This window comes from Sycon ciliatum, chromosome 1, assembly GCF_964019385.1.
Source record: "Sycon ciliatum chromosome 1, ocSycCili1.1, whole genome shotgun sequence".
Classification (NCBI taxonomy): Eukaryota; Metazoa; Porifera; class Calcarea; order Leucosolenida; family Sycettidae; genus Sycon; species Sycon ciliatum.
This window is the reverse complement of record NC_088643.1, coordinates 4,159,823-4,173,393: the sequence shown is the minus strand read 5'-3', so window position 1 is coordinate 4,173,393 and position 13,571 is coordinate 4,159,823. Positions and strand designations below refer to the sequence as shown.

At 48.3% G+C, this 13,571-nt stretch overlaps 1 protein-coding gene across 1 annotated transcript in view; it reads left to right on the top strand.

Annotated features, from left to right (window-relative positions):
* Positions 1–10,606, top strand: part of LOC135810438 (uncharacterized) — a gene marked incomplete at its 5' end in the record, with an annotated part of 45,586 nt that extends 34,980 nt beyond the window's left edge. The window contains 6 exon segments of the mRNA XM_065323933.1: positions 487–603; positions 1,789–2,181; positions 2,497–2,589; positions 4,780–4,908; positions 6,346–6,471; positions 7,664–10,606. Of these exon segments, the coding sequence (XP_065180005.1) occupies positions 487–603; positions 1,789–2,181; positions 2,497–2,589; positions 4,780–4,908; positions 6,346–6,471; positions 7,664–10,254 (3,449 nt within the window). The 3' untranslated portion in view covers positions 10,255–10,606.
* Between the last annotated feature and the right edge of the window lie 2,965 nt (positions 10,607–13,571).

The following is a 13,571-nucleotide window of genomic DNA, read 5'->3' as shown; positions in this document are numbered from 1 at the left end:
CGCACCCAGACACCTAACACCTACATATAGTTCCAACACATCTCAGACGCACTTAGCAAGTGCCTTACAACATGGAAGGTGTTAGGTCGTTGAAATGTCTCAGTACAGTGTAGTAGTTTGGTGGCGATTTCTTGCCCTTGCTGACCGCGTGTTATCTTGTTACGGTGGTGGACAATTGCTCATAACTCATACACATGTGAAGGGGAAAAATATGAAAAAATAAAATTAATACAAAATGCGAATACTGGTATGTTCACAAAGTTCTCTCTTGGTTAGCTCATGGTGATGGAAGACTTTGTGAGAGCACATATACATGTAGATGTAGCTTACCTGTACATACCTGCCAATGGAATTGGTCTGAAAAGTGCTTGCTGCTCGTACTGTGTGTGTGTATGTGTATGTGTGTGTGTGTGTGTGTGTGTGTATGTGTGTGTGTGTGTGTGTGTGTGTGTGTGTGTGTGTGTGTGTGTGTGCTTTGTCTGGCAGGGTATTGTGTGTTTGACGATCCATGTCAGGCAGGCGGCGTGTGCGTGGAAGCGTACAATCCAAGTGGCTATGAGTGCTTGTGCCCGGAGAACCGAAGCGGCATTCACTGCGAGAAAGGTAAGCAGTCTGGTTAACACAGGAGCATCGGAACCGGTGCGGCCAAAGCCGCACCAGTAATTTCACTGTCATATGGGCTATTTGGGCCCAATTTTCCAAAGCATTCCCGGGTGATGCCCCCGGACCCTGCCTCTTTTTATGGCTGTGCCAATGTCGAATACCTTCCCACGCCCCAGTAATCCATACCATGTATTGTGCTCAAGACCAAGAGTGGACGAAACTGACCAGCATGTGTGTGCTTTCCTTATGCGCGTGTGTGTCATGACCAGACTCCTACCTTGCATGATACTTGAGGCAAATATACGACGGGGAAATGGTGTAGTGCATACAACTCAGCCGCAGTTCTGCAGCTGGAGACCTGCTTGGATCCTGCTCACGTGCATTACACCACTGGTGTAATCCCGGATCTTAACTGCGTCGCCAAGCCATTCGATCTGCACTACGTCGGCAACCCATTCAATCTGCACTGCGTCGGCAAGCCATTCGATCTGCACTCTCTCGTTTCATGCACTTTTTGTGAAGGCTGCATATTACATGTTGTGACGGCAACAGCTAGGCATTCTATAACTTATTCTGACAGACTGCATGGCATTGTGTTTGGGAGAGGGGGGGGGGGGGGTGGATTGGAATGGGAAAGGGGGGGGGAGGGGAGGGGAGAGGAAAGGGGGGAGGGGGGGTGGATTGGAATGGGAGAGGGGTGGGGAGAGGAAAGGGGGGAGGGGAGGGGAGAGGAAAGGGGGAGGGGGTGGATTGGAATGGGAGAGGGGTGGGGAGAGGAAAGGGGGGGGGGAGGGAAGGGGAAGGTGTTCGGGGAAGGTGTTCGGGGACAATGCACTACTACCCAATGTACATAAAAGCCAGAGTTTGCAACTCCGCACATGTACTCAGGACAGCTCAAATTGAGTTGAGGAATTTACATTGAAAGTGGGGTCATGGTAAGGTGCAGAATTGCACAGCGACTGGCGCTCTTGACTTCTTCAAGATGTACGGGCTACAGTTCAGTTGGTGTGTAATCATCTTCAGCTGCCCACTTTGAATGACTGCACAGTCACTCGTGTAGGCGTGCCTGTGTGTGCTCCTGGAAGTGTCTTGATACAACTGCGACATGTACATGTCTGCATGTCTACATGTTTTCTTATTCTCTTCACAACTGTCTCGACTGCTTTTGCCTCTCTGCTTTTACAGCTTGTGTAAATCCAACAACTGCACCAACAACCACACCAACAACCACACCAACGACCACTCCGACAACCACTCCGACAACCACACCAACGACTACACCAACAACCACACCAACAACCACTCCAACAACCACACCAACAACCACACCAACAACTACACCAACAACTACACCAACAACCACACCAACAACTACACCAACAACTACACCAACAACCACACCAACAACTACACCAACAACCACACCAACAACTACACCAACAACTACACCAACAACTACACCAACAACCACACCAACAACTACACCAACAACTACACCAACAACCACACCAACAACTACACCAACAACTACACCAACAACCACTCCGACAGCCATGCCAACAACAGTCCCTATAAACAGTAAGTTTTCGTCATGGGAATGCCCGTTTTCTCGTGATGTGTTCTCCTTTGCATTCTTTTGCTTTTCTTGATGCTATATAATAGTTGAAAGCAAACATCCATACCCAGTGGAACAATGTTCCTTTTTTGTTGTGGTCCCGTTACACTTGCCCGTACATGGATGGCACTCTCTATTTACTCTGCACTCTCATCAGCATTACACCTTTCCTGCCAACATTGAAGGCAAGAAAGCACATAAGATACCTTCGGTCTGCTCAGCTATCAATATTTCTGTCCGTTTATCTATCAATCTTTCTGTGTGTCCATCTAACGTAGGGAATCCGTGCACCTGCAAGAATGCTGGTGTTTGCAACACTTTGAACGGATATTGCAAGTGCTCACCAAACTTTGCTGGAGCCAAGTGTCAAGGTAATTCCTACGGTGGATGAGTGTGCGGTTCCACTCAACCGCGTCTTAATTTCTTCACAGTCTTTGTACAAGGTTCAGTAACATGCCATATTTACCGGTTGCAAGCCAACCCCGGTTATAAGTCGATGTCCAAACCTGGGCCTAGGCTGGGGCCTCAAGTTACTGATTTTTAGGGGCAGTTATACCCCGGGTTGTAAGTCGATTACCCCCTTTTAGGTCGGTTTTTAGGTCATTAAAAGGTCGACTTCTAACCAGTAAAGTACGGTACTCGCTGTGCATGTGGAAAATCCATGGTCTTTGCCATTGTGAATGCAGGATGTCAGGGGGGGGGGGGGGCACCACAACCTGTTCCTTCTGTTCGCCGTACGCTCCGTTCTTTCCTGCGTTGCCAGTGCTGATCGAGAGCGGCCTACACACAGAGACTTGTTTACTAGAAGCTCATTGACATTCATGCCTAACACAAGAATCACGGCGTTGCGGATGCCAGAAAAATTCACGGTTTGCGTGAGATCCTGGGGTCTGCTTTTCTTATTTTATTTTAGGACCCCCCCCCCCCCCATGGATGTGATGTGGATGGCAGAAAAAGTCATGGTTCGTGTGAGACTCGCCTGCAGGACGAGTTTTCCCCATCCATAGGAGCACCACCACCCTCTATGGATGTGAATGCCAGACTGCTGAGACTAATTATTCATGCCCTGAGACGAATTATTCATGCCCAACACAAGAAGCCAGTGTTCACCAGTCAGCAAGTACAGGAAATCATCATTTCACGCCTGGAAAACCGTTGCCAGTGGGAACCACTGCGCTGGGAATGGTGTCCCCGAACAACGGGATCAGCGGAAACGCCGCCCATGCCACGCCAATCATGAAACCAAGGCAACTTGTCCGATGTAACTTTTCAAGCCATGAAACTAAGGAAATTTGTCCGAGTGAGTAACTTTTCAAGCCATGAAGCCAAGGAAACGTGTCCGAGTGAGTAACTTTTCAAGCCATGAAATTGTCATGGCCGGTGATCCATCTAGTGGCATCAGGCAGTCAACCAATATAGTCGACTCAAGCAGATAAGTAGCTCACCTGTTCTTCGGCTCACACAAGGCAGTCGAGGGTTGAAGGAGAGCGGTCAAAAGATACTTTATTTCATTGAAGGACGGCGGCTTTTATGTGATTTCAGACAAGTATAATTTGTGATATAATGATAGGGTAATGGATATATGGAAGAGTATTCCGGGGAGCTAGCTCACCCAAGTCAAAGTATAGCAAATTGGGTTCCGAGGCGTCTTCGTGCGACGCCTCTCTTCGTACGCATGAACTACCTTCGGCTGACGGGTGGCCTGGAGGACGCCGCCTTCGTACAACGGTTGGCCTTGTTTTGCGCCGCCTTCATCTCCCATGCCCGTAGGCCCTTCCCTCTGCGTCTCCCCGTAGGGTGCCAGACGGCCAAGCCGTGTCCTCTCCCAAAAAGGGATACGGAGTCCGCAGTACAAGAAGCACTTCAGGACTCTTTGCGTTGTACGACGTGAGAAGAGGTGCCATTCTTGCTCGACTTACAAGGGTATCAGCTCCCTTGCAGGACTAAGCGTGGCCCCCTCAAGCTCAACAGTGTAGTGCGTTCAATGCTGACGGCTTGTACGGAAGGTGTGGCCGACGTACGACCACACTTTGCTGCTCTGGGCCCCGAGTTGTAAGCCATGACTGCTCAACTAGCGAAAGTGCCAAATCCTTTGCAGGACTAATCATGGTTCTTACAGAACTCTAGAAGTTTCTCGGAGCCCAGCTTTGGGCTGCTGAACTCAATGCGTGGTCGCTTTCACGACGAGTCGAATTCGGGTCATGACAAAACCAAGGCAACTTGTCCAATGTAACTTGTCAAGCCATGAAGCCAAGGAAACATGTCTGAGTGTGTAGCTTTTCACGCCCGTCTGAATACACCCTACAGAGTTGGAAAATTTAAGAAGTGCCATAGGAGCGTGCATTGGTTTGAAAGTGATATTATTACAACTTGATTTAACTTTTAAGTCTTTCAAAAGGTGGGCTTGTGTTGCTTGGTAATGCGGCGTTTATACGTGACTTTGGTGCATGTGTGCTGCCTGTTAAACCTTCAGGATTTGTTTTGTTTCTGTTTTGTTGCGGCTGAATGATGATTTGCGCCTCTGCTGTGTTGTTCTGGTGCGTGCATGCATGCATACACAGTGTGTGCGTTTGGCTACTCTGGAGTGAACTGTTCCATTCACTGCTCGTGCTTGAACGGCGGAGAGTGCGACGTCGGGTCTTCCGTTTGCAAGTGTCGGCCGGGTTTTCATGGAGTGATGTGTGAGAACAGTAAGTCACTGTGATTCATGCGACCATTCCAGTGACATCTCCAGTACTGGTACTGTTTATACTGACGTACTGTTAGAACAGTCAGTCACTATTATCACACACCTATATCTTGCCATTACACGGCGACATGAACAGGGTATTTACTTACATGCAAAGTACTGTAAAAGCCATATCTATAACGAAGTGCTAACTCTAACGAGTTAATGAGGAGAAACCGGTCGTTAAAATAGAAATCGTTATACAGAAATCGATACATTATACTGTCCTATTGAGCGTTGAGAATGAGTGAGAATTGTTACCTTTGGTACACGTAAACTAGTCAAGTTTGGGAAATCGTTACATATGCGCCTCGTTAGAATAATGGCTTTTACAGTAAGTTCTTTGATTCAGTCAATCATTCCAGTGACATGTCCAGTTACTGTTTACTGCATACAAACATGTATTCGGTATATCTTACCACTACATGGCATGAACAGGGCCAGGTTCATGACTGGCGCTTGTTCGCTTAATGCTTCTGGCTGGTACGTATTGCAAAACACATGCACAAGCTGTCGCAGTGCTAGTGACATTAGTGATGTTCTGCTCTACGTTACGGGAACACGACGCGAAGAATCCTGGAAACTCCCTTCGCGTTCCCGTAACGTAAAGAAAATCTGTTCTGCTCGACGTTCACGTAGAGAAATCACCTGGAATGTGCACTGGGAATTTCCCGTTCCAAATTTGGCTGTTTTTCTGCCTGATTCGAATGATACCCATCAAATTCGTACGCATTTTCTTTGCGAGTGCCACAACGCATAAAAAATCTGGACCCAAAGCACGCAAAGCTGTAGACAAACCCAGACGCCTGGTCTCTACGTGATTGCTCTACGTTTCACGTATTCGGTATAGCAGAACCTCGCTATTATCTGGCGGAATCCTGGCAGGGAATAACGTCCTACGAAATGCAAGCCCCCTGGGCGACGTCAAGTAAAATACTTTTGGACCCAGGCCCAGAGTGTTGCTCGTCATTGGTGGACCGTATCTTGATTTGGGGTGAATCTCAAGGTGCGCAAAACAAGAGGATCTACAGTCATGGCCAAAGAAATCCAAACCATGTGCAGCGACACGGCTCATTTGGCCCCTGCAGCCCTCAGATGGGCATTGGTCTGTGCATGATGTACATGTAATTGGAATGGAAATAAAAAAATAAATTTCACGGTTCGCGTGAGACTCGGCTGGAAGCCGAGTTTTCCGCATCCGCCGTGGGAACGCCACCACCCTCTAGGATCAAAGGCGCAGATGCAGTGGAATGGAAATGCGCCACTACATATGCTTTAGACCCGCATGCTGGATGATTCCTTTGGCCGCGACTGTCTTTGATTTACTGCTGATGTATTTATGTACATTTCATTTCACTAACATCACGTCTTGCTATATAATTATCTTGTTGTGTGGCAGAATGTTCACCAGATACCTGGGGAGCAGGCTGTACGAATGAATGCCAATGTCAAAATGGTGCGCAGTGCGACAGGAAAATTGGCTGCCAATGTGTCGTGGGTCACATAGGACGATACTGTTCTAAACGTGAGTCTGCGTGGATAACCCCCTCCCCCCCCCCCCCCTCCGTCTCTCTTTGTGTGCCGTGTCTGTCGGTGTGTCTCTGTGTCTGCCTGGCTGCCTTGCTTTATATTAATGTCTGTCTGTCTGTCTGTCTGTCTGTCTGTCTCTCGTTCTTCACTTTGGCCATAGCAAATTACAGTACGGCAGGGGGAAAGTCCCCTCATGTGGCATGCACGTGTGACTTTGAAGTTTTTTTCTGTAGTAGAATGGGTTCCTGGCCAGGAGGACCCAGTCCAGTGAAATCATCGGATGTGCCACCCTGCTGTGAAGGGAAACCACCCAAACGACGTGTATTGCTTCATACACAGTATGGATGCAAGTGGTTCGAAAGTCCGTGTTGCCATGACTTCAACATGGTTTTGACGTAGCACTTTCAAACCCTATATCTGCCTTCTCGTGACAATAGTTTATTCCTTCACCCGTTGCTTCACTACATCTTGTTTCACGGATCTAGCGCTGGTTTTACTCAATTGTATTCTGGCGAAGAGCCCGAGAGATGTGGAATGTGTCTGATTATTTATGGATGAGGGTTGATCGTTATGTATGGGTGGGGGTTGATCGTTATGTATGGTTGGGGGTTGATCGTTATGTATGGGTGGGGGTTGATCGTCATGTATGGGTGGGGGTTGATCGTTATGTATGGGTGGGGGTTGATTGCCTCACTACTCACCTGGATGACCTAGGTTCCATAGTGCTATGAGCTTGTATATGAGTCAGCCACCTACTGTGCAAAGCTCGTCATCTTAAGTCTCGTAGATATGCATAACAACATAGCTATTGTGGAGGGACTAAGCGTTGCGTCTTCACCTTGACCCCCGAGTATTGTGGCGCTCCTACGGGTGCGAACCACTCCGTCAGAACCGTAGAAGAACCGTATTTATAAATATTCCATTTTATAGCTGGTGTGCTCCCGCTACGGTCTACCAGCATGTTTCCTGTTCTGCTTTTCAATGTATTCCATCTTGTGTGTTTGGTTGTGTGTGTGTGTGTGTGTGTGTGTGTGTGTGTGTGTGTTTGGTTGTGTGTGTGTGTGTGTGTGTGTGTGTGTGTGTGTGTGTGTGTGTGTCTGTCTGTCTGTCTGTCTGTCTGTCTGTCTGTCCGTGTGAATGTACATGTACATATGGCATATGCGCTGTGTTTGCTTCTTTTTTTACAGGAATTTCGTGTCCAAAGCTGATCTTGCCTGCCAACGTCATATTGCAGCAATCTGGTGGTAATAGCTTCTTGAATGTGACCACCACACGTTGCCCGGACAACTGGTTGTGGGTGAACGGCAGTCATCAACGAGTATGTCAGGCTGATGGTACATGGTCAGGTCCAGCTGCATCCTGTCAGCCTCCCTCTACTAACAGTCCTGGCACAACTGCCGCTCCTCAAGTTCAGATGTGTTCTGAAGCAACCATTGATGGTCTTCAAGGAAAGTTTGTGTGGCCTGTGACAATAGCTGGTGTGAAAAGAACTATTGTATGTCCAGTGCTGGTTGCTGATGAACCTGTTGTGCTTGCCGAGCGCAAATGTGCCATGAAAGACACCAGAGCGCGGTGGGAGAATCCGGAGATCGAAGGCTGTCCGTATGCTAAAGCCAGGACACGCAAGATGCAACGGTTAGTTTCTGGCGAGCTCAAAGAGAATCGCACGCTAGTCGGAGTGGGTTCTGCTGCCAGTGATCTCTCAGCATTGCTGGAGGAGGACGGTGAAGTCACTTCAGCGGATGCTGGCCTGTCAGGAGAGTTGCTGGGGCATCTCGTCACCTCGATGGTCAGCTTGCTCATGACGACTTCATCTGATGAGGCGATTGTAAAAGACACCATACCAACATTCCTCGCTGTATTTGATACCGTTGAAGCCTCTGCCAGTAAACCCTCATCTATGGATGCTGGTGCTATGAAGCAGAAACAGAGTGACCAGCGTGAGTTGCGTGGTGTGCTGGAAGACCTCGCACTTGCAGTGCCATTAGCAGAGGAGCAGCAGACATTCTCCTTCCAATCCAAGCGTGTTATCATGTCAGGTGTGTGTCCGAAACTTGGAGATAGCTATCTGTTCACAGTTGAGAATGCACGCACTGGCAACACTTCTACTGGGGCTCGTTCAGCAAACATCACAACTTTGGGGTCAGCGAATGCTACCGACATTAACACTGCAGCCATGGTGGATGTGAATGAGAAGAACGATTTGATGTTTACATTCCCATCCGCAGCTGTGCAGAAGGCAAAGGAACGTCATACTTCGCCACAGACTACGTTTGCCTGTCAGGCTCCACAGATCTCACTTGTCTCCTTTCCGTCTGAAGATGACTTCAACAGTAGTGATGCTGTTAGCGGTGATCAAGTTGCAACGTCTGTTGTAGCAGCCAGTGTAGGTAGCAGGGAAGATAGCTTGCAGCTGGGTTTGAGTCAAGTACAAATGACAATGCCTATTCATCTGGCAAGTGATGATCTGAAGGAAAGAAATCTCACATGTCGCTATTGGAATGAGACAACGCTGTCATGGAGACAAGATGGCTGTCGACTTGTGAATGTGACGAGGAGCAAAGATGGAGAGATGATGGCTCGTTGCGAATGTAACCACTTGACACACTTTGCCGTACTTGTTACACCTCCCAATGCAGAATCTGTTAGCGCGTCCGCTGCTGATCAAAAGGCTTTGTTCTTCATCTCCGTCATCGGTTGTAGCCTGTCTGTCGTATGTCTGACACTGACTGTGTTTTTCATCCAATGCACGAGAAATCAAAAGAGAACTCTCCAGCATCAGCTGACGACGTGTCTCTCTGTGTCTCTCCTCCTTGCTCTGTTGCTGTACATTGCTAATGCACTTAGATTGCAAGGAGAGGATAGGTGGGCCTGTTTCAGCTTTGCCATTCTACTCCACTACTTTCTTCTGGCAGCATTCGGTTTTACGCTTGTGATGGCGTACTATCTGTACCGGCGTCTCATAGCTGTTCTGGTGGACGTCGGTGAGACTTTCCTGCAGCGTTCCATCACTGCTGTGTGTGTTGGCTGTGCTGCGCTTGTGGGTGTGAACGTAGCTGCGTTCAAACCTGACGTGTATGGAAGCAGCAGTGGCGGACTATGCTTCCTGTCTGTAAGACTGTCGTTCTACATCACGTTCATAGCACCTATTGTCCTCACGCTGCTTACGAACGCGTGCGTGCTGGTTGTGTCGATGAACAAAGTGCGCCAGCACTACAAGAACAGTGGTTCAGACAAACGCATGATCTGGATCCTGACTAAGATGGTCTTCTCCATGACGTTCCTGCTTGGTCTCACCTGGTTGTTTGGTGCGGTGGTGACAATCTGGCCGCACGTTGTTTTCCAGTACATTTTCACCATTCTCAACACACTGCAAGGAGTCGGAGTGTTTATCTTCCACCTCACGACTAATCCCGAAGCTGTTACTGGGCTCAAATCCACCTACCGCACCCTGTCCAGAGGCACTGGGTCTTTCATCAGCCGAGTCACAACTTTCACGTCGTCAGCATCGCCCGATGTGTCCAAATCAGCTTCAATTGCAGAGATTGTGGCACCACTCTCCGTCGAGTTGGACTCCATGGTTGGAGTAAGTAGCAAAGTTGAGTGCATGTCGCCAGTGACGTCGCCAGTGACGTCGCCATCTGCCTCGGGCTGCAGACGCAGCGCACATTCCTCCCCCGCAATCTCGGTTGAAACAAGGCCATGCCGCCCGGCCTCCAGCCGAAGCCTCCGTCTCTCCTTAACTAGCAGTGATGGCATCCTCAGCCATGTGTACTAGGACATGTAGTTGGCTGTAGAAGGCCGATCGACAGGATGGCACGCTGGCCACCCATGCATCCATCATGCATGTGTCGCTTCTGTCCACCTGGAGTCACTTGTGCCAAGCGGTGGCAGCCTCACCGGTAGTCAGCTAGCACGGGACTCTCTCTCTCTCTCTCTCTCTCTCTCTCTCTCTCTCTCTCTATCTCTATCTCTCTCTATCTCTATCTCTCTTTCTCTCTCTCTCTCTCTCTCTCTCTCTCTCTCTCTCTCTCTCTCTCTCTCTCTCTCTCTCTCTCTCTCTCTCTCTCTCTCTCTCTCTCTCTCTCTGTCTCTGTCTCTGTCTCTGTCTCTCTCTCTCTCTCTCTCTCTCTCTCCTCTCTCTCTCTCTCTCTCTCTTCTCTCTCTCTCTCTCTCTCTCTCTCTCTCTGTCTCTGTCTCTGTCTCTGTCTCTGTCTCTGTCTCTGTCTCTGTCTCTCTCTATCTCTATCTCTCTGTCTCTCTCTGTCTCTCTCTCTCTCTCTCTCTCTCTCTCTCTCTCCTCTCTCTCTCTCTCTCTCTCTCTCTCTCTCTCTCTCTCTCTCTCTCTTCTCTCTCTCTCTCTCTCTCTCTCTCTCTCTCTCTCTCTCTCTCTCTCTCTCTCTCTCTCTCTCTCTCTTCTCTCTCTCTCTCTCTGTCTCTCTGTCTCTCTCTCTCTGTCTCTCTCTCTCTGTCTCTCTCTCTCTCTCTCTCTCTCTCTCTCTCTCTCTCTCTCTCCAGAGTACGTGATGACCACGCTAAGTAACCATGGTAACACAGCGCTAGCATGCAACAACAAGCGGTTAATAGAGTGCCGCATAGTTCACATCCAGTATTCCATTCTGATGTTGGACGAAACTCGATCTTTGCTAAGTGTTCTATCATAATTTAGCATAATCTCAGCTTAAAACGTGGCTAACCCGCGGCACCGACTTGTCTCTCTGGGATCATATCCCCCGTTATCTGTACCTCGACGACAAGTATTTCAAAGCTGCCCCTAATTACAGTCTTTTCTGACAGCTCGTTTATTTTCTTTCAGAATTTTTCGAAAGAGAATTTTTAGCACTTGGCTTCAGAAAGCTCTTGAAGTCATGCGCCTATTTGCTTCGTAATGCTTTTTTATTATAGTGACTGCATACCCTTGTGTGTGTGCGTCTCTATCCCCTTCCCGCCCTATCACTCAGCATCGCAGCCTGAATTGTAATAATAATATCTTTATTTTAATCTAAAAAAGATGATTCTAGGCCAAAGGATGGATGGCCCGCCTATCAACGCTCGGAGGATAATCTATGAGTTCAGATGATGTTTGAGTCCCCTCTCCCCTCTTCCGGAGAGAGACCCACTTGACCAGTTTTGGCAGTGAGCAAGTACAAGTGTGTTTGTGTTTGAACGTAGTACGCCATAATTATTTTCCGCAGTAAGCCACACTGAGTATAAGCTGTGCCCGGATTTTTGATAATACGGAGGATTTGCAAGACGAAATTCACGTTCTTGTTCGCACTGCAAGGAAAGTCAAACTCGGTGACGGAATTCACGTTATGAGAAGGATTAGCAAACAGAATTCGCACATGCATGACGTTGACACGACGTATGTACATTGTGTAAAGGCAGTTTAGCCCACATCCCACATGCACAGCAGATGCTACACCGCTACGAAGTACACCAACACACGGGGCACGGAGTTTGGAGTTATACGGGTGCAAATATGTTCGCGAACACGAACGCGAATTTCGTCTTGCTAATCCGGCTCCGTAATACCAAGAGTACATGAACCCCAGGGGTTATGTACTCTTAATACGGTACTGTCGAACAGCCTATTTGAACGCCGGTGGTAAGCACAGTGTATATGCCTTTATAGTCATATTTTTGTAGCTAACTCAGAACTTAGCTTTAATAGAAAATGCGACTTCGGCGGCATTTACATTGTGATGAAGTAGTTGGTTGTTCCAACGAAGGAACACACGCTTTCTTTTGAAACTCAGATCGCTAAAATATTTCGTCGCGAATTCGTCCAGATTCAGAGAACGCAAAAATTAGCGTTGTCGCCGCTGTTGTTATCGTCGCCATAGGGCTTGAAAGTGCTACGTCACAGCATAGCAACAATTTCAAAAATTCAAAAACTGGATCCACTTGGATCCAGTTTTTGTATGATAATAATAATATCTTTATAGGATGACCCAGAGGCTTGTCGCCTATGCAAGGGGTTCACCGCTTTGAAGGATGTACATGTTGAGCTAAAGTGAAAGTAGTGAAAGTTGTGCAGCGTGAATGCGTTGGGGAGCACACAGGGGGGGGGGGGGGGGGGGGGGGGGGGGGGGTATGTACATGGCGTAGGCATTACCGGAGAGCGAAGCACTATGTTGCAAGTGAGTTTGCGAAGCTCATTCTTGAAAACAATAATGGATGGTTCTGCAGTTAGTCTTGGTGGGAGGGCAGTTCCATAAGAGGGAGGTTTGGAAGAGAAACAACGATTTTGATGTGTCTTTGCTTTTGGATCCAAGCACATTTCAAGCGATCTTACTCACACTAAGGTGATGTAGCCAATGAAACTGACTGATTTGGCTAATGGGGGCGGGGTGACAACTGGTGGCGAAATAAAAGTCACACCTGCATGCGACATGAGTGGGTTGCTATGCACCCACATACTTAGGCAATAGCAAAGTCACACCTAATGATCCAAAATAGAAATCTGATGTCAACTTACTACTCCCTGGGCGTTTTTGACGTCATCACGTTCAAGCCCTATTGTAGGCAAGGGTAGACGGACAAAGAACAAAGGGAAATCGGAGTCTGCACCGCCCTATAACGACGTTACGTTAGAAGTGTAGATTATGATAATGATCGTAATCACGGCTCGCGTGAGACTAACTCAGGGCAGGCTGAGTTTTCCAAATCCCGGGAATGCCAACGCCACCTCATCAAGCCACAAGGCGCAGGTGCAGCAGCTCCTAAAGCGGTAGGAGGGCAGCAGATCAAACCCACCACCAAAGTGGTTAAAGACCGAAAATCCCATTCGCTGGATCCATGTTATTAATATTATTTCACCTTCCCGTGGCCAGGGAATGTAGGCCAATCTGGAGGGAGGGGGGGGGGGGGGGGGGCGATAGCCAGCCATGGCAGTAAGCAAAAACACGTGAATGCATAATGACAAATTACAAGAGGCAATGATAACGTACACAGGGTGGGGTAAAGAGAAACAAATCTGAATGGCAGCAAGTTATTAGACTCAAGCTTCATGTTGAACTTGAAAAAGTGACCCCCACCCCGTTGGCGCCACGCCACGCGTTCCTCAGTTAAATGTATCGATCGTAACACGGG